Genomic DNA, 21,664 nt, shown 5'->3' on the forward strand with positions numbered 1-21,664 from the left:
GAGTAAAAAGGGATCTTGTCACTGCAAGAATGATGCTCTGTTGCAACTAGTAATTTAAATATCATTATTACAGATAAATCCTTTTTCCCCATCTCAGTATTTTTTAGGAAACTCTGGTTAAGTATCTTGCCTGAGATTGAACAATTTAATAGATCATTGGTACTTTTAGCCTTTGACTTAGTCCTTTTTTATAACTAGTAAAGCAGAGTTTTATTGAAGAACAGCCAGTTTGAGGAGAAGTTGAAAAAAAATCACAAGTATTCTAGACCAGAACAACTAGAATAAAAACAGTAGTTTGAAGGTTTATTTTTCCCAATGAAGAAAATCATAGATGGTCACCTTGTTTGTGCCCTTCCCAATTCCTTCTTTAAAAAAATAGCAAAATTTACTAAAATTGCGGAGAATATTAATTATTATATTTAATTATAAAATTAAGCTTGCTGATAAAGGAATCCAAATTAAGTGAAATATTCTTTTTTTTGCCCATATCATATTGACAAAAGTTAAAGTATTGTGGATTGATGACAATGCCATTAAATGTGCACGTACAGGAGTTCCCGTCATGGCGCAGTGGTTAATGTATCCGACTAGGAACCAGGAGGTTGCGGGTTCTATCCCTGCCCTTGCTCAGTGGGTTAAGGATCCAGCGTAAGCGCTGTAGTGTAGGTTGCAGACGCAGCTTGGATCCCGTGTTGCTGTGGCTCTGGCATAGGCCGGTGGCTACAGTTTCAATTTGACCTCTAGCCTGGGAACCTCCATATGCCGCTGAAGTGGCCCTAGAAAAGGCAAAAAGACAAAAAAAAAAAAAAAAAAAAAAAAATGCGTGCACATATTCTGTTGATAGCAGTATAAATTGAAGAAACTTCTGGAGGGCAGTTGGCCTATATCAAATGCATTGAAAATGTACATGCCTTTTTAGATAATGATCTCAGTTCCAGGACTCTGTCCTAAAGAAAACGTAAGGAACTGAACAAAGATTTAGGTGTAAGGATAGTCACTGGTTATAATAGCATAGCAGTTCTCAGACTTGGTATTCTTTGTATGTTTTCAAACTTTCTGTCTTCTTTATACTCTTAAAAATTGTTGAATATGTCAAAGAGCCTTTGTTCATGTGGCTTATGTTTATCAATGTTTATCAATATTAGAGATTAAAACACAAATATTAAAATTAATTTATTTAAATGTCCACTCAATCATGTTAACATCATAATCTTTGTAGAAGACAGTTATATTTTCCAGAACAAAAGCTGTATTGAGAGAACTGAAAATTCTTTAAATCTTTGGCTTAACTGAAGACAGCTAGATTCTCATATTGACTTTTGTATTCGATTTATTCTAATATGCTGCTTTGGTTGAAGAATGAGAAGAAAATTTGGTTTCGCACAAATGTCTCATTGGTAAAGGGGGATATATTTTAATAGCCACTTCAGGTAACTCTGGATTTCTCCTCTGATAATGCACCTAAACTCAACAAATGGTAGTTTCCTTAAAGGCTAGTGCAAAAGGACTCTGAAACCCTATTCAATGAACTTTTCGTTCTCTGTAACATTAAAATCCATTTGTTTATCTTGCACTTTAAATACATTAAAAAAGGACAGAATGAACTTCTTTGCAGAACAGATACCGACTGACTCACAGACTTTGAAAAACGTATGGTCTCCAAAGGAGACAGTTTGTGGGGTGGGAGGATGCGCTGGGGTTGTGGGATGGAAATCCTATAAAATTGGATTGTGATAATCATTGTACAACTATAAATGTAATAAAGTCATTGAGTAATAAACAAAACAACAAAAATCACTTTGATGCTTAAAAATTAATTAATTAATTAATTAATCATTTACCTAAGTGAGATTGTGTAACATCATTCATTGGTCATTTGACTGTTTTTAAAAATGACATTTTTTGGGGGGGCAGTAATTTTTTAATTGAAGTATAGCCAGTTTACAATGTTGTGACAGTTTCTGGTGTACAGCAAAATGTTATACATACGTATATATTCTTTTTCAGATTCTTTTCCATTATAGTTTGTTACAAGATACTGAATATAGGACCTCGTTGTTTATCCGCTTTGCATGCAGTAATGTGTGTCTGCCAATCCCAGACTCCTAGTTTATCCCTCTCCACTTCTCCCTTTGGTAACCACACGTTTTGTAAAAATTGCATTTTTTACCATCACACCAGTCTCATCAGAAATGTCTTTTATGAATTGGAAAGCCAACAAGCTCCAAGTCATGGGTACAGGTTTTCCAAGATTCTGATTTTCAGCCGAAAGCTTGCATTTTACCATTGGTGACAAGAGCTGTTAGTTGTTTTCCTTGAAGTGATGGGCTCACTTTGTCCATTTTTGAGAAAATGTCTGCCACATACTCATTTCTGAATAGTTCTTTGAAGGAAATGTGGTGTCCCATGAAAGAAGCAGTTAGTTTAGCTCATAACCCAAACGGTAGTAGCACTAACGCATTTCTTCAAGACAACCATTCTGTTTTAGTCTATGACAGAAGTCCTGCACGCATACTTCCCGTTTTATCACTTAAACTGTTTAAAATACATGCATCTATTGGTGGAAGTGTCAAGAGAAGGAATACTTTTTTACTCTATGTCAAGTACATTCTTAAGTGCAACTGCCTTTTTTTCCCATCTGCATGCCTAGTGGGAAAGAATACAATGGCTGGTGTGGTTTGGTGACACAGCCTTGGTTCATGCTTATGGCACTGAGAGTGTCACCTGCCTTTGCTCCATCAATGTGAAGTCAACCCAGTGAAAAGGGGCGAGTAATTCCTTCGTATTACTAGGAAAACAATTTTGACCTCATGAACTCCCTGAAAAGTTCTGGATCCTCTGTAGGTTTGAGGATTACATTTTGAAAATGACGGGCTTGAGCGTAACGTTGGAAATAATCCCAGTGTCCAGATATAAGGATGAGTTAAATAAACGATGGTACGTCCATACGATTATGTAGTGGAAATCTAAGTTTATGAAAGTTCATATTAAATATAGGCTTATTATATGATATTTTTCTATTTGGGGCACCTCTCTAATGAGGACATCAGCATTTCTCCATGAAAGTGAATGTTGATTCTGAGCCTCAATATTTCCTTTTAGCTGGTGACTCTGTGATTAAGAAAAGGGAAATTGAAAGGCTCAAGAAGGCAGTTACTGGTTTCTCTTCAGTCTCAGGGATTTCTTTGCAGTAGCTTTAATTTTCGCAATAAAAGGGATTGGCAGTGGTATCGATCGTTTTTATATGCTTTATGGTAGCAGGTGAAATATGCCTTCAGTTCACCTCTTCGTGTAGCATCAGTTCCTCATTAGGCAGGTACTGGTTTACATTTTCCTCTTGTGTTCTTTTTAGCTGGGAGAACTTTGAGTTTCTGTATATTATTTAGCGTCAGAGTGAGTTAAGGAAGTGAGTTTCTAAAACCAACACAGCCAGAGATTTTCTTAAGGCAATGGAGAACGTATCGGATGCGGGTGGAAGCATCACTGTGTTGGTGGTGGTGCGTAGCCTTAGGCAAGTTAGAAAGAGACTATTGAGGTTAGACCCCCAAGTGTCTTGTTAAGATCTCTACACACAGCATTCCTAAAGTGGGCTATCTTCCTTCTGCAGAAGGTCAGAACACTTTTTTTTTTTTTTTTTGTCTTTTTGCTATTTCTTTGGGTCGCTCCCGCGGCATATGGAGGTTCCCAGGCTAGGGGTCAAATCGGAGCTGCAGCCGCCGGACCACGCCACAGCCACAGCAACAGCAACGCGGGATCCAAGCCGCGTCTGCAACCTACACCACAGCTCATGGCAGCGCCGGATCCTTAACCCACTGAGCAAGGGCAGGGACCGAACCCGCAACCTCATGGTTCCTAGTCGGATTCGTTAACCACTGCGCCATGATGGGAACTCCCAGAACACTTTTGGTGAGAGCTGCCTTATGCATTTAGATATTTCTTTGTTATAATGGAAGCCTAATAATCATGACTTGTCTTTCTTTGCTAATAATAGTTTTCTAAGTGCTAAGTCCTAGCGAATGTTTAAACTTCTTTTCCAAATAACCTTTGCGTTTATTCAGACTTTTATGTCTTAAAGAAGCTTATTAAAGCATGCCAGAAGAATATATACAGTATTATACTATTTATGAAAGGTTTAACATTTACCACACAAAACACACACACCTATGTAATTAAAAGCATAAAGAAAAAGAATGTGAACATCTTAGATTTAAATTAGCATAGTTAATTAGAATTACTGCTATATACATTTTAGTTTGAGAGTATTAAACAATTCGTATTTAGGAGCAGGATTGGTTGTGTAAATCATTTGTTTATTCAAACATTTTATGGTGTGAACCATTTTCAAGGCGGGTGTTATATTTGATCCTTTGGTCTATGGGTGGTTATAGGATAGTTTACAACCTGTTAGTCTTGGGAATAAACTGAAAGGAAGGTGTATTTTTCATCTGTACTTGGTTGACTGGAACACTTGCCCAGCGTCGTTAGCATGTTTGATGTAAGGTGGGAGACACCAGGCTGTTGGCAGATGTTCGAAGACTTTTCCCACCGTTTGGGTGCTTCCACTGGGCAGCAGAGCCAGAGGCTGTGAGAAGGGAGCTGATGTGTGAGGAAATGGACACTTCCCTCAGGGCTCAGGGAGCATTTATTCCCTCCATCCCAGGGATGGTTGAGGATAATACATGCACAAGTGAGAGCAGAAATATACTAAAGCTATGCTAGGAAGGCGCTAATAACCCTTCCACGGTGGAAAAGAATGAACTCTAGATATTTTCGTTGAAGAATACTGAATAAAAATGAATGAATTTTCAAGACCCTCATTTTAGAAATGTTGCTTGCCTTAGGAACATAATGCCATGCTTAAAGCAGATAATTAAGTTCTCTTAAGAAAGAGAACTTGATTAAATTCTCTTTAAGAAAGAAAGGCCACAGGATGAGTTTCCTTGCGGTGATAAAACATGGAGTCATTTTGGACATCCCAACCCGGAGACCGGTACAGCCTGGTGAAGTTGTAGAGGTACCTGACCTGCTTTGTTTTGAGTCAGTTGATCAAAGGTGTTTTTTGGTTGTTGTTGTTGGTCTTATTTTGTTTTTGGTGGTTGTTATCTTTTTTAGAGGCACGGGTGGGTTTGGGGGTGGGGTCTTCTACCTCGGCGGTCAAGTGTTACACATCTAAGCAATTGGGAAAAATAGTCTGAGGTCTTATTCTATTGTTCAGACGCTTGACTTTTTGACTCAGTCATTGTGGTTTTCAAGTCTTCATTTGTAAGGTGTTTACTCCCTAAGAAGACTTCTTAAGAAAACTATTAATAATGAGTCTTCATGAGCAGGCTGACCTTAGATCCAAACCTCACAACACTTTTATTTGGTCTGTTCTCGTGAAGTCTTCGCCATTTGTTACGTGCTGTTTCTGATACCGAGCTTCGGTACATTTTCACATAAACTATTGGACTATTTATAAAACAAGACATAAAGATGTAGCAGAGAAGGCAGGAAATTCTTGACGTTTGTGTGCCGTATCTCGTTCTCTGCTTCCTGTCAGTTAAACCACGATGAGAGGAACAGAGACACAGATGTACAATTGCTGCTCTAATTTCCCATTAGGGAGACCGGTTAAGTATAAAGCTTGTTTCATTAAACTTGGTGTCACTTGTCGATTCTAGGGATGTTGTGGGCTTGTTTTGTGTTACGTAGATGGTGTGGATTACAATTCGATGTTGGATGTAGAAGATTTGACATTTTACTTGTGGGAAATGTTTATGGGTCGTGCAAGACTGGCACCCACATTTGTGTCGGTGGTATAGGTTCAGTATGAAATGACGAGCTCATACGTTGGTTTCAATATTTTGATGAGCATTTATTTTTGTCTCTTGGTGTATCGGTGATCTTTAAAACTTTAGAGCGCTTTACGGTTCAGAGTAAAATCTTAACTAGGTACAACGTTAACATGATGGAAGGAAGATCACAGAGGTTGACTTAGCCAAGAAAATATAGTTAGCCATTGGCAAAACTAGGATTTGAATGCGGGTCTTCTGATGCTACATCCTGTGTCCTTTAGGAAAAAGTTTGTTTTCATTAAATTACTGTTTTACCTATTACGTAGTGATTTAAGCTTTTGGGTTTATCTTTGCTCCTTTTACTTAGGATGTGTGTCCCTCCATTCCCCCCCCTACCCCCGTCCCCATTCTCTCCACCCCCCACCCCAGCAAATAATTCCTGAATACCCTGGGAGAATAAGCTTTGGCTGCACCTTTTGTTTTAGCTGATAGACTGATTGCCCAGAGGGAAGACTGTGTCTTAGCTACTTTCTCTTTCTTGTCCTTCTCCCTTACCCTCCAGTGTCTGGCAGGTAGGTCCCTAGTGAGTGCCTGTGAAATAAATAAAGAACATAGATAGTACTGATGCTTTCTGAAGGCCACCTGGTATATGGGAAAAGACAAAACTGTGAGAATCTGCTCTTCTTCCTTGGAGTGTTTATATTTGTCAAGGGGATGCTTAAAAAAAAAAAAAAACCCAGTAAACGCTTAAGTTGCTGTTAAATCTCAATTCATTCAAAGTCAAATTAAAAATTAAAGTGAAAGGAGTTCCTGTCGTGGCTCTGTGGAAACAAATCCGATGAGCATCCATGAGCACGCAGGTCGCAGGTTTGATCCCTGGCCTCTCTCAGTTGATTAAGGCTCCGATGCTGCCGTGAGCTGTGGTATAGGCGGGCAACTACAGCTCCGATTGGACCCCTAGCCTGGGAACCTCCATATGCTGCGAGTGCAGCCCTAAAAAGACAAAAAAAAAAAAAAAAAGGTGAAATGGAGGCTCTGGGCTTTGCCTGGAAGAAGTCAGCTGTTGGATTTCACTGTATCTATTTTCACCTCAATTTTTCCCTTCCACTCTTCCTGTACCTACAGACTGTCTGAGAGGTAAAACATTCTCCCACAATTTTTACTCTCCGCTTAGAGTTGGAGAGGTCACATTTTCTGTGTCCAGTTATCAAGGACAGGGCGGTGGCTGGGAGGTAGATCTGGAAGGAAGGGGGCGGAGTTTCTGTTCACAGGTTGTAAGATAACCTGTGTTGATGTCCATTGCACATTTTTCAAGTGGAATGTTTTGAAGGGGAACATTAAGATCACTAGATTAGAAGCCCCGCAGGAGTTCCCGTCGTGGTGCAGTGGTTAATGAATCCGACTAGGAACCATGAGGTTGCAGGTTTGATTCCTGGACTAGCTCAGTGGGTTGAGGATCTGGCGTTGCCGTGAGCTATGGTGTGGGTTGAAGATGCGGCTCGGATCCTGCGTTGCTGTGGCTCTGGCATAGGCCAGTGGCTACAGTTCCAATTGGACCCCTAGCCTGGGAACCTCCATATGCTGTGGGAGCGGCCCTAGAAATGGCAAAAAGACCAAAAAAAACAAAAACAAAAAACAAAAAAGCAGCCCTGCAAAGGCAGGAATTGTGATCTGTTTTTATTCACTGCTGTCTTCCTTCCAGCTAGAACAGAGTCTGGCGTATTGTAGGTACGCACTGGGTGTTTGTTCGGCAGGTAGTAGATGCATGAGGGTGAGCTGAAGCCAGCCAGGTGCTCAGACTCTGAGCATCTCGAGTATTCCTTTGGCGCACATTTGTCTTAGGCCATCTGTGTAAGCCATGGGAGTGTGGTGACCATGACAGAGTCCTTGCCCTTATTGGATTGGCTCTCTCAATCTGCGGTTATTACTGATAGGAAGTTTCAATGACAGAGAAAGCAAAGTTCTTTAGCATAAGGCCTGGTGCACACGAGTAGTAGTTATTATTTTCTTTGACTTATTTCCTAATTTGCTGTTGTCCTCTCTTTCTCAAATGCCTTGAGGATAATAAGTGTCATGTTTTTTTGCTTCTACGCAGAAACATCAGGGGTTGTTAGAGATGTTTAAGAATTAAGTAAAGTAGTATAGTGTTCTGCTTTAGAGATTGTAAACCACTTATTAGGCATTAGATATTACCAACAGATAATAATGTACGTGGACTTTATTTTGTTGTTGTACAATTTCTGGATGTGTCTTCATGTGAAAGTGTTTTTAAAAACCTAAGTGCCTGTTACCTCTACGAAAGCAAGTTTTTTTTTTTTTGGTCTTTTTAGGGCTGCACCCACGGCATATGGAGGTTCCCAGGCCAGGGGTCGAATCAGAGTTACAGCTGCCGGCCTCCACCACAGGCACAGCCACAGCAGATCCGAGCCCCATCTGTGACCCACACCACAGCTCACTGCAACACCAGGTTCTTAACCCATTGAGCGAGGCCAGAGATGGAGCCCAAAACCTCATGGTTCCTAGACAGACTCATTTCTGCTACGCCACGGGAGGCACTCCAGGAGCATCTCCCTTCTCAACATCATCCTGGAAGAAAGTGAAGATTCCTTGAAAGGTGGTGATAGACGTCTCTATTAAGTGCCTCTGGTACTTTGATCTGTCATGCATGTCACCCTTCTTCACCGAGTAAATCAGCATCATCCATTCAGACTGTTCGATACTATAAATGGCAAGATGCAGTTCTCCATAAATGCAACTAGTTCATATATTTCAAAGTATCTCTGCTATCCAAATGGATATAAGATTTTTTTTTCCTTTTCGGCTGCCCTGTGGTATATGGCATTCCCTGGGCCATGAGTCAGATCTGAACCACATCTGTGGGAACACTGGATCCTTTAAGCCGCTGTGCCAGGTCAGGGATCTGCGTCCTGGTGCTGCAGGATGCTGAGGATCTCTTTGCAGCACAGCGGGAACTCTGGATGTAGGACAGTTTTGATGTTCAGTTGAGTAACGTCTAAGGAGGATTGCGTGGCGATAAGTCATATCTTCTGGAAAATCTTATCTTCCTCTCTCTCCCTTTCAATTCTTAGGCAAAGAATAAAAACTCTCAGTGAACTAGTGCAGTGATTGATTTTTGTTTTAAATAATTTCCCCACACTATGAGTGGTTTACAAATCCTTGTTGAGGATCTCTGTTACAAAGTAATTAATGAAGAATTTAAGGAGGATAGTATACACATTGGTGGCTAGAAGTTATCAGTGTAGCAATCAGGCTCCGTAATGTTTGTTTAAGCCGTTCTCATTATTTTTGGATGGTAGTTACCGTATCCCACATATGTGACTTGCACTGGGGTTTATAATCAGGGGACCACACTCCGTTGTTGCAACCAGCTTTGAAAAGCTCCAGGAACTTGCCACTTTTTCTTTCCAAATCAAGCCTAAATTCCACTGCCTGGCTTTCAGGACTCTCCATAATTTGGTTTTGCGTTGCTTTAAAAAGCACATTTTCTACCATTTCCCATTGCCACTTCTTCGCTGTTATCTAGTTGTTAAAATGTCTCCAAATGTACTTGGGTCAGGTTTTTTTTTTTTAATTTTTTAAAATTTTTTTTAAATTTTAAGGCCACACCCGTGGCATATGGAGGTTCCCAGGCTAGGGGTAGAATCAAAGCTGTAGCTACCAGCCTGCACCACGGCCACGGCCACGTGGGATCTGAACCATGTCTGTGACCTACACCACAGCTCACGGAAATGCCAGATCCTTAACCCACTGAGCAAGACCAGGGATCGAACCCACAACTTCGTGGTTCCTAGTCAGATTTGTTTCCACTATGCCATGATGGGAACTCCTGCTTGGGTCAATTTTGATCCTTTTCATTCTTTCGTGTCTCAGCCTTCACACACACACACACACACACACACACGGGGAAACACATGATTGAACACAGGTACATATATACCCTCTACTTTATTATCTTTCCCCTCCCCCATCGTCTCTCTACATCCTACCTCACTTTTTTTTTTTTTTTTTTTTTTTTTTTTTTTGTCTTTTTGCCTTTTTGCCTTTTCTAGGGCCGCCTCCCGTGGCATATGGAGGTTCCCAGGCTAGGGTTCCAATCGGAGCTGTAGCCACTGGCCTAGGCCACGGCCACAGCCACAAGGGATCTGAGATGCGTTTGCAACCTACACCACAGCTCACGACCACGCCGGATCCTTAACCCACTGAGCGAGGCCAGGGATCGAACCCACAACCTCATGGTTCCTAGTCGGCTTCATTAACCACTAAGCCACGACGGGAACTCTGTACCTCCCTTTTTCTTTAAAGCCCACAGCACGCCAACATTCTTGGACAGTTTCCCGTCCAACCATCCCAGTATCACCCAGGCCCAACCCTGCTTAGCTTCCAAGATCAGGTGAGATTGCGTGTTCAGGGTGGTGAGGCGGTAGACCCAACTCATTTGAAGGTCAAGTTGAGGCCCTTCATTGTCTTGACCCATTTGACCATCCCCTCTCCTGAAATGCTGCCCTATTGGCCAGTTTTCCTGGTGTTTCATGAAATACTTTTGGTGTTCAATTGTTGTCTCTCTTGATCTTGTTTCCCAAACTGGATCATGAGCATCCTGGGAACAAGGCCATGCGTTATCTCCTTGTACTTCCCACAGTGCTGAGCTTAGGGGGACCGTCAGTAACTCTTCATCCATATATTTTCCACCAAGTCTCCGTCGAAGCATAGTTTCTTCTGCACATGGATGTGCTAGGATCCTGGGATTAGCTCTGCAAGGACATCAGATGAGCATAAGAAAACTGTTTCCTATGGGAGAAAACCTCATACAAGGGTCGTCGGTGTACTTTCATTAACGGTAACGAAAATGGATTCAAAGGATTTAAAAATTGAGAATTTATCAAAGATGGAGGGCCTAAAACTGGAACTGTTCTGTATGATCAATCTTTATAGTACTGAGCATGGTACTTAAAGTGTGCTTCAGTCTAAAATTTGTACAGTAGGAAAATACAAACTTTTATGTGTAATTTATCCTAAGCTCATGCCCTTCCTTCTACCTTCTCATCTCTCATCTTGCGCTTTTACTGCCTCTAGTATTTTGGGTGTCATTGAGTTTAGCTTCTTACGTGAGCTCCAGTTAACGAGGGTGGTGGTGGGAAGAATCCCATCTGAAGGATCCTGGCCTGAAGCATCAGGATTGTTGGATCATATCCAAGTTTATTCAACATAGATTTCTATTATTTAAAGAAGAAAATGGGGTATGCTATGAAATTAGGGGTCTTCTACATGCAGGGAGCAGGAGGTTTTGTGCACGAGGGTCTGGGTCCATCAGATTTGTTGATGGCCTGAGGAACAGTGACAGTGTTTGGCTTCTCCAGAGTTTATGTTCTTTTTTTTATTTAAAGGTGTCCACTATATTTTTATTTTTAATTTTCTTATTTTTTAAATTTTATTTTAATTTTTTTCCCACTGTACAGCATGGGGACCAAGTTACACATACATGTTTACAGAATTTTTCTTCCCATTGTCGTGTTGCGATGTAAGTATCTAGACATAGTTAGTTCTCAGTGTAGAGTTTATATTATTATTATTATTATTTTTGTCTTTTTCTAGGGCTGCACCCATGGCATATGGAGGTTCCCAGGCTAAGGGTCGAATCGGAGGTGTAGCCCCTGGCCTGCAACAGAGCCACAGCAACGCGGGATCCAAGCTGCATCTGCCACCTACACCACAGCCCACAGCAACACCAGATCCTTAACCCACTGAGCAAGGCCAGGGATCAAACCCACAACCTCATGGTTCCCAGTCGGATTCGTTAGCCACTGCGCCACGGCGGGAACTCCTAGAGTTTATATTCTCAAGTCTGGTTCTGCTGTGACCTGGAAGGGGCCCCTAAAATGCCACAGGTACAAAAGGTCATGATCACCCAGGAAGGTGTGAGGAGGTCTGGGTTGAGCCTCTCAGGGAGGACAGAGGAAGCCTGGGAAGGAGTTGGGAGAAGTTGAGGCAGAGCTGACTTCGGTTTCTTTAATAAAACGGGGTAGGGTAGGAAGCCATGCGGGACTATAAAATGCAAAAATGCTGGAATACCTGTTTTTGAGATTGGAGTGAAGAGTCGTAAAATTGTGACAGAGGTGTTCTTTTAAGCTTGGTCGGTGGCCTGTACCTCTTCAGTCTTCCAGCCCAGACGTTCAGATGACTGGCTGCATTTTTCCTACATCTTTTTGGGGCATGAAGCTCTGTTCATGCATTTGAAGTTTTTCTTATGGGTAGTGGAAGCCACTGATTAGCTTTAAGTAGAGAAGCAAGTTGCCCATCTTTTCATTTGGGGGGGTATCTGCTGTATTCTCAGGGTAGGGCAGTCTAGAGCATACCTTTTCTCCGAAGATGAAAATATTAAATAAGGGAATAAACCAGCCACAGAAACAAAACAGTTTTCTTTCAAGCTGATTCTTGTTTGTTATAGAAAGAAATTTTTCAGCTGCCCAAACAGGTCTTGCTGACAAGTACATTTTAGCATGTTCGTGTTCCCTGGATAGGTGTGTTTTTGTCGGTGTTTGGGCGCTGCAGGGAGGAAAGTTCCTTCAATCAGTTTATTTGCATAATGAAAGCACCAGATTAATGACTTTTTGACAGTTATCACTTTCAGCCATTTGGAGAAAGTAAAACATTTTTTCGCCACCAAGGCGAAGAAAACGGTGTCTGATCACTGTTGGCTATTTCTCTTTGGTTTTAAATTCTCTTGTTTTGAGAACATGCTCAGAAAAAGGGTTAATCTTGAGACCACAGGTCTGAACAGGTCTAGGTATGAGATCTGGTTGGCCGTTTTGCAAGGTGCTACCAAGGCTGCCTGAGTGTAATCTGACACCAGGTAGGCCCAAGAGGCCAATGATGGGAGGTGGAGAGCAATGTGCAAGAACCGGCCTTTCAGGTCTGGGTGGTGAGTAATTGCAGCCTGCCCTCCGACTCCTGGAACTGTTCTGGGGTGTCAGCAAAAAGGTGGAGCAGAGGCACCTCAGCCTATTCCCTTGAGCGTATTGACTTTGTGGGTTTTTTGTTTGTTTCATTTTAACATGGTGAAGCTAAGGTGAGCTTATTCAGATGTCCAAGGCCTCCTGCAGCTTTGCGTGTGTCACCAGCATACAAAAACCTCAGTTTGTGTTTCATTCGGGTGGAGATAAGAGCTCTCCTTCCGAAAAAGATCTAGGTACTTCATTTCCCCTGCCTCCCCTTCAATGAAAGATGCTTTAAAGCAGGCTGGCTACTTACATGACATAGGTGGTAATATAGCTGGTACTTCTGAGAACATCTTCATTTATCCAGATAATCCACTGTGAAAAATACTCATGATCTATTCATGTAGATACAGGGGTGTAAGTAGACAATTAATGCTGGGAATTGGGGAAAAGTAGAGAATTGTTTGGTTCTTTGCCATTAACTGTCTAGGGGACCTTGGACAAGCCAGAGGGCTCTAGGCCAAAATTCTCTAACTTTTCAGTGAATGCCTTGTCCTAGGTGATTCTTAGATCTTTTTCAGCTCGAAAAGCACCTGATTCCACCCTTTTTTAGATTGAGACTCCACAGGCCCTTGGAAGATGGTATAGTATTTATCTTGATAACACTGATTTATTATTTTCACTTCTGGCTGGGAGCTCATATAAAGCATTCTGTTATACTGGAAAACATCTGAAAAGGCCCAACTATGGTCTTTTACTTAAGAATTTCAGTCATTACACTTTATGGGTTTATTGCTTGCCTCTCATTTCTAACTTGACTAGCCTCTCTGCTCTCACTGGTCTTACTCTACTGTCTTTCATTTTTGTTGTATTTCTTCTGGTGTCTTGGGTTTTCTAAATATGTTTGCTCTTCTTAGGAGGGGTATGTCTGTATGTTGAAAAGAGCTGTTTATTCGGTTCTCTCTTCATATAAAAATACTGTCCATTCAGGTACTTGATGTCTGAAGTTGCTACAAAATTCCAGTTCTTTAGATACTCCCAGCCCTAGAAATATGAATATAATGATAAATATAAATACACAATCTGAATATTTTATTAGAAAGTCATTCAAATTAAAGGTAGTCATTCATCCATTGACTAAGCTGGTGTATTTTACCTTCTTTGGGCCAGAACTGATGTCTAATCTAAAAGATTTTTGCTTTTTATTTTGTTTGATTGGTTCCTTTTTTTCAATTTTCTTGTTGAACGTAAGGCGTTGATGGCTTAGTGACTTCCAAGGGGTAGCAATGATTTTCTTAAAAATATCATTATGAATTATGGGTTTATAGGCCCTTGTATTTAAAGCCCTTTTGAAGGAAGCTTAAATTTGCATTCGGCTAGGGATTAAAGCAGCAAGTGTGAAAAGCATTAAAAACTGATTTTGACTCTCCTATGTTTATAATACATGAAATCTTTTTATAATAAGATACACAGAAATTAACCATTTGAATTGGTTGTAGTAGCCAGCGGTGCAGCTAAGGGTTTTATGTTTACAGTCAGTAAATTCATTTTGTTTGGAAGGGGGGCATAATGGAACTTGGTGTTAAGGGAAGCCTGCCAGACAGGATGTGGTCCCAACCTTGAAGCAACTGGATTTATCAAATAGGTGCCAATTTTTAGGCACTAGACTAGAATTCTCCTTTTGTTGGTAATGGGGCTCCAGTGTTCTTTATTGGAGTCCAGCAGATAGGTAAGGGTGACTCCCCGTGAGTATGGAAATGAGACGTAAGGAATCACTAGTTACCTGGCATGCACCTTTTACACATCTCTTGCACTGTATTTAGCCTATAATGAAGCTCGTGTTTATTGAATAAAACTTACGTGCCAGGCATTCTGCACATGCGTTTGCATCTCATCTTCACAGGCTGTAGATTTGGGTGTTATTCGTCATACCCATTTTACAGAATGAGGAAACCGTGGCTCATACCTATTTTGCAGGAAGAGACTGACCCTGCATAACTTGTCCAAAGTCACAGTGCAGATTCAAACCCAAGTGGTCTGACTCCAGAGCCTGCGCTCTTAACTGTTGTGCTTGCACTACGATTTTACCTTAAATCTCTAGCTTGTCCATCAGAGGTTAGGAACCTGACTGATGATGAGACATTCCTCTGGCATGTTTCCTTGAAGACTAAGAATATGGTCCTTACCCAGTTGAAAGATACGAGAGCCAGCTTGGGGAGTTGCTGTTATTTGGTAGATTCCCAACTGGGTGACCTTTCAAAACTGTGCAATTAAGTTAACTGTTTGAAGTCCTTGTGTTGAATGAACAGCTTTCTCTTTTTACGTGTTGTTTTACAAAGACTAGGGACACTCTGAAAATTATGTTTGGGAACTATTAATACAGCAGAGTTCCTGAACATCATACGTATAGCTAATGGTTGGGAAACGCAAACAAGTTTTACATTTACCTAAAGACATTATAATTTTGTTGGAGTAGAAAAAAATGCCTCTGCTTTTGCCTGAGTACTTATAATGTTTTTTTCCATTCCAGAGAAAATTTGAGGAATAAAATGATAAGTTCAGTCTTGGACATGTTTTAGACACATTGACTCTGAGGGGCCCTGATGTAGACCTACCTAAAAGATACTTCAGTGAGTGGGTTTGGACATCGGGAGCTCAACTAGAGACAAAGATTTGTGTTTTTCTAATTTGACCTGTGTATTTACGTAGAAACCCAGGTGTTTTATTTTGTTTTGTTTTTTTGATCTTTTTTGCCATTTCTTGGGCCACTCCCGCGGCATATGGAGGTTCCCGGGCTAGAGGTCGAGTGGGAGCTATAGCCACCTGCCTACACCAGAGCCACAGCAACACGGGATCTGAGCCGCATCTGTGACCTATACCACAGCTCCCAGCAATGCTGGATCCTTAACCCACTGAGCAAGGCCAGGGATTGAACCCGAAACCTCATGGTTCCTAGTCGGATTCGTTAACCACTGTGCCACGATGGGAGTTCCTAGAAACCCAAGTTCTAAACCATTGCAGCATAAAGGATTTGGGTAGATTTAGAGGCTGTGCATTCTAGTCACGGACAGAGTTTGACTTAGGAAATGAAGGTTCTAGTTGTCCTTCTATTCATGCTGTCCACCTGTTCGACCTTGGGTACAGGGGTCAGTTGGCTCATGAAAAAAATCATTGATATAATGTTCAGTCTCGTCTCTTACTGAAAAAAATTTAATGCTTGGAGCCTGTTATTTAAGTCCCTCTAATATGTATGGGTGGTGCCTCTGGATCAGGAATTAGAAAAATTCTTCCCAAGAACCTTGTTGGCTCTTGCCAAAGGCTATATAACTACTCAGAGAAGAGGAGGAGGAGTTGCTGTCGTGGCGCAGTGGTTGGCAAGTCCGCCTAGGAACCATGAGGGTTGCGGGTTCTATCCCTGGCCTTGCTCAGTGGGTTAAGGACCCGGTGTTGCCATGAGCTGTGGTGTAGGTTGCAGATGCAGCTTGGATCCCGCATTGCTGTGGCTGTGGTGTAGGCCGGTGGCTATGGCTCCAGTTGGACCCCTAGCCTGGGAACCTCCATGTGCCATGGGAGCAGCCCTAGAAAAGGCAAAAAGGAGTTCCCGTCGTGGTGCAGTGGTTAACGAATCCAACTAGAACCATGAGGTTGCAGGTTCGGTCCCTGCCCTTGCTCAGTGGGTTGACGATCCGGCGTTGCCGTGAGCTGTGGTATAGGTTGCAGACGCGGCTCGGATCCTGCGTTGCTGTGGCTCTGGCGTAGGCCGGTGGCTACAGCTCTGATTTGACCCCTAGCCTGGGAACCTCCATATGCTGTGGGAGCGGCCCAAGAAATAGCAAAAAGAAAAAAAAAAAAAAAAAAAAGAAAAGGCAAAAAAAAAAAAAAAAAAAAAGAAGAAGAAGAGGAGCCGGGGATAGATTGTAGGAAGACACAGGGTCACACGCCTAATGAAGCCAATGAAGTAGTGCAGGAACTTTGCTTTGCTTACACTTTCCCAACTTATGAACTTCGGTATAGAACAAACCCTTTGTGGGTAAGAATAAAGGTGTCTCTTTGTATCCTAACACGAGGCTTTGTGCCCATAGACTGTCATTTCAGTTTTGGGGGATTACTGTTGGTTGTTAGTGTGTACCGTAAGATGGAGGTATGTTGCCTGCTTGTCCTTATTTTTGAGATTAAAAACAGTTATTTTTAAAGAACAATAGCACTGTGGCAGTGCCGTCAAGAACTGGCTCGTGATCGCAGTGGAAAAGAAAGTGAAACTCTGCACAGATGGCCTTTGGGACAGGGTCACCTTTGTATTTACAGCAAAGTGGATTTGGGAATAGTCTCTTGGAATCTTAACATTAAAGAGGAATTTTTCTATCAGGAAACATCCCTTGATTCTGGGTAGGCTCTTCTTACTTTGGTTCTTTATGTTAGAGTCACGGTTTTCTCATTATCAAAAGTATTAGTCAGTCTTCATTAAAGAGTATAAAGAACTTAAATATCTGTGATAGCTTTTCAAAACACCTGTCATGAATATAGTGCTTTTTATCATTATTATGAGTACCCAGGTGGTGGGAGGTACAGAAGAAATTTTATTTTGTGTATTTTTATTCTTTTCATTTTTAAGGTTTCAGAAGAAATTTTCAGCAATGATTACTTATCCAGAGAGGTTTTACCCTAATTGTTGTGGCACCTGGCACATGACTTGGCAAATAATAGACACCGAAACATTTATTCAGCTGAAGTAGGAGAACCTAATTTTCAAATGTGAGACAGTGTGCATATAGTTGGTGCTATTAAGTCTGTGTTTTTTTGTTTGTTTTTTTTTTCCTGTTAGGGCACACCCACTGCATATGGAGGTTCCCAGGCTAGGGGTCCAATCAGAGCTACAGCTGCCGAGCTACACTACAGCCACAGCCATGCAGGATCTGAGCTGCATCTGTGACCTACACCACAGCTCACCGCAACTCTGGATCCCTTAACTCACTGAGTGAGGCCTGGGATCGAACCCGCAACCTCATGGTTCCTCATCGGATTCTCTTCCCCTGCGCCGTGACGGGAACTCCAAGTGCTGTGTTTTCAAAGGCCCATGTAGGTCAAGGCACAGACGTCGGGTGGCTCTGTGAAAGAAACAGGACTGGAGCATCGAAGGATGGAGGCGATGTCCATGGGTGTCCAGAAGTGGGAGGGGTATTCCAGGACGGGGAGCATCAGAAGTGCAGAAGGGAGACAAGAATGAATGGGGGGTGTGCACGGGACCTAAGAAGGCAAGCCTGGTGCAGAACCGGGTGAGCGTTTAAAGGAAGTCCTGTATGTATGTTTTAGGTTTATATGTCTGTCTGTGATCCATTTAGGTCAAGGTATTCTTCTCCCCTCCAGACGTGGTGCATTGCTCAAAAACTACCTGAATCGGAGTGCTAAAAATACTTCCCCGGTGTCAGAGTTGAAGTCTAAGAGGTGGGATGGGTGGGTGTGGGAAACTGCTGGGTTAGAATTTAGTTAGGTAGACGTATTACCTGTTGGTGGTTAGCATGTACTCTGAGATAGAGGTATGGAGGTATGAGGGAGGAATTGAATTCCTAACCGTTTTGTTTTGTGGGGTTTTTTTGGTCTTTAAATTTCCAGTTACGGAAATCACAGTCATTCACGATGACTCTTTGAGTCCGGAATATATAGGAAACGGCCTCACTGAAATTAGGAAAATGAGTCTGTGATTTAGCTCGCACACACTGGCTAGATTTAAGTCTTCAGGGAAACTGATTCACCAGCTCAGCTTCCTTCTTGAACTCATCTCCTTAAAATTAAAATTGTAAACGCTGTTTCAAAGAACGAGGTGTTATTTAATGTGATAATTTTTATGTCTTTTGTCTTTTCATGTCATGGTTGTGACCGTAAATACTTGATGCAGTATTTAAGAACGTTGTGCTGAACTTTCAAATTTCCTTTTATTTTCCTTAGCAGTGGGAACTTTTAAAAATATTCTTATTTAAATAGGCAGACATCTTTTTAAAGCTTTTCTCCCTCCACTGTGAAATTGTTTTCACTCTTAAGTTGCGTTTCTGTTTTTCTATTGTAAAGTGCAGTTCTTTGCATGTTCTAATTTGCCATGACGTGGTCAAGTACTGTTTCCTTCCTGTTGCTTGCAAGCCTGTGCTAGAGATAAGGATATATTTCAGTGCATTAAAAAAGAAGCCACGGAAGACAGGCTTAAGCATGGTAAAGCATTCTACTTATCAGAAACCTTTTTAAAGAACAGAAAGAAGGGGCTTTCATTTCTGCTTTTTTAAAAAGCTCTTGAAGTAGTATTTGTTAAACTTTAAATGTATTAGATTTAAAATCCTTGTGTGTATGTGTGTGTGTGTGTATGTATATTAAGCCTAACAGATATGTCTGAATGTTTCTATTCAGGCAAAACTATATATTTTGAAATTATTCATAATAAGTGTATGGTTTGCTGGCTTAATAGAAAGAAGGAAATTGTTTATATGTCCTTTATTGCAATTACAAAAACCCAGTTATGACTGGGTGGAAATTTTCTTTTTTTTTTTTTTTTTTTTTTTTTTTGATAAACAGTACTTTGTAGTTTAACCGGGGGGGAGGGAAGAATAACTTCATTTTCAGTAATAAGAGGTTATCTTATCTCAGCAGGAATGAAGTCTTAAAATATCTCTCTGGCTTTAAAAACTCCTCTGTGTTCACTAGTGATTTTGATTTTGTTTCAAAACATTAACACCACCAACAACAAAAAATACTCTGGAGACACTGCTGTCTGGCTGAACTGTTATTTCTAAATAATACGGTTACGTTCTCCTAACTAACTTAAGCTTTATGTTTTTCAGGCCAAGAAGTTCTAGAGAAGACACATTCAGAACAACTGCCTCCATTTGAGTAAAATCTCAGTGAACCAAGAAAATTTGAAGCACCCACCCTAAAGGAAACCTGGGTATACAGTAACCTCACAGACCTCGCTTGGGTTTTTTGTTTGTTTGTTTGTTTGTTTTTTTTAACACCACTTGGTCACTGGACTCTGCTGCCTGGTACTTGGACCTGCTTGGAATTTTTCTCATGTGGATCTAAGGGGAATGCTTTATTATGGCTGCTGTTGTCCAACAGAACGACCTAGTATTTGAATTTGCTAGTAACGTCATGGAGGATGAACAGCAGGTATGAACGAGACCCAGAGCAAACTGGGTTTTAATGCATCTGTCAGGATGGTGTTTCTCTTCTGTCTCAAAGTGATTGCCTTTAAAAGACAATGTGAGACCTCTTAGTAATGTAAAAGTGTAAATACTGAAAATGTGGAGGTGCTGTGGTTTTATGCGCACCAGTCAATTCATTAAGAATGACTCTTCTCCTTAGTTTTGATGTGGTAAAAAGGATAGATTCCTTTTGGGGTCCGCTTGTTTTTTCTGTAAGATGAGACTTACCCGTCACGACCTGAAGTCATTAATTTCACGGCACTTAGAAAAAGTCTAAATGACATACTAACAAGACATGTACTTTTTTTTTTTTTTTTTTTTTTTTTGTAGTATAGGACTAGTGATTGTAGCAGTGGCCCGCAGCTAGGCAGTTTGAATGTGTGTGGTTAATTTAGGATTATAAGGCCAGGCTGTTTCTTCAAGGGAATGGAAAGATGTCAGCAGTCTCATCATCAAACATCATTGCAGCCCAAAGCATGTGACTTTGAGGAAGTTGCTTAACTTCTCCAGATCTTGGTTTCATCATCTGCTGAACAGGGGATTGAACTGAAGAATTTCTAAATTGGCTTCCTTTGGTATATTCTCTCTGTTATTATTCTTCACTGGATTTATACAGGATGTGCAGATCAGTCTTTCTAGAAGTGCAGCAAAGAGCCAGGAGAGATTGAGAGGAGGAGTGAGTGAGTCTCCTCTTCCCCCTCCCCTAGGGCATCTTGGGACTGTGTACATGACTTCATTTTGAACGATTTATTTGGGAATGTCAGATGTTGCGTGTGTGAGAAATTGTGTGTTAGAGAGATCCCTGTACTGGGAAAAATATTTTGACGGTTGGTGGACTTAAAATTTCTAAGGTTGATGGATATATTGCAATAAACGAATCCCCAAAACCTAACTGTAATAGGCCATTATAATGTAGCAGGCTTTTATTTTAGGCCATTCCCCACTTTTGATAGGGCGTTGTCATTTCTTCATTCTTTGTGTTCATCCTTGAGTGAAAATGACACCATCTATAAATAAGCCTACAAAAGGTGAGACTTTGGATAAGCTGCCTGAAAGTCAAGATGAGTTTTGGCTTAAGGAGGAAAAAAAAAAAAATGTGAGGGAGAGGATTGCAATTAAACATAGATTAATAGTTTATGGATTTAATCTAGGGACAACCGAAAAGGGATTTTGGGAGGAGAAAGTGTTTTTTTGTTTTAAAACAGGATGTTTCCGTATATGTTAAGGTTAGAAACAGGGAGTTTACCGTGCAGCCCTTGAAGATGAAAGATCCCAGGTTGGTGGTGAGCTTTGTTCTGGGGATGTGCCCACAGAGGACAGAGCTCTAAGCCACCCACTGGCAGGCTCCAGTGCACCGCTTAGATACTCTTTGACCATGAGAAATATGTTTTATGTTATGGTGCAGCATTCATGCACGTGTCCAATAGCCTTAGAGGAGGTCTTCCAGGCCATTACCTGCTCTGCCTGTGTAGATGTACTGAATTCACCTTGAAGAAGTTACTGGTGTCTTTGGACAGAGAGAGGAACCTAGACCTTCACACCAGCATGCATGTGTATATATTTTCTTAAGTTATTTGTGTGTTTGTTTTTAAAAGTTACTTATTTTTAATCTAACAAAATAGGTATTATTAGTTTCTGCAGATATTGCTATAAGGACTTTATTTATTTATTTTTGGGTTTTTTTTTTTGCCTTTTCTAGGGCCGCTCCCACGGCACATGGAGGTTCCCAGGCTAGGGGTTGAATCGGAGC

The 21,664-nt window shown here is 41.2% G+C and overlaps 1 protein-coding gene across 8 annotated transcripts in view; it reads left to right on the top strand.

The window, feature by feature from the left end:
* Nucleotides 1–21,664, top strand: part of ELF1 (E74 like ETS transcription factor 1) — a 124,524-nt gene that overhangs the window by 46,429 nt on the left and 56,431 nt on the right. For 4 of the 8 annotated variants that reach the window (XM_021065635.1, XM_021065638.1, XM_021065637.1 and 1 more), the window contains exon 2: nt 19,555–19,879. In XM_021065635.1, the coding sequence (XP_020921294.1) occupies nt 19,808–19,879 (72 nt within the window). In that variant the 5' untranslated portion in view covers nt 19,555–19,807. Of the gene's footprint in view, nt 1–3,891; nt 5,610–18,204; nt 18,932–19,554; nt 19,880–21,664 lie in introns of those variants that run through there. The other 4 variants (XM_021065639.1, XM_021065636.1, XM_005668448.3 and 1 more) reach the window with 4 other exon arrangements.

This window comes from Sus scrofa, chromosome 11, assembly GCF_000003025.6.
Source record: "Sus scrofa isolate TJ Tabasco breed Duroc chromosome 11, Sscrofa11.1, whole genome shotgun sequence".
In the NCBI taxonomy this organism is placed as follows: domain Eukaryota; kingdom Metazoa; phylum Chordata; class Mammalia; order Artiodactyla; family Suidae; genus Sus; species Sus scrofa.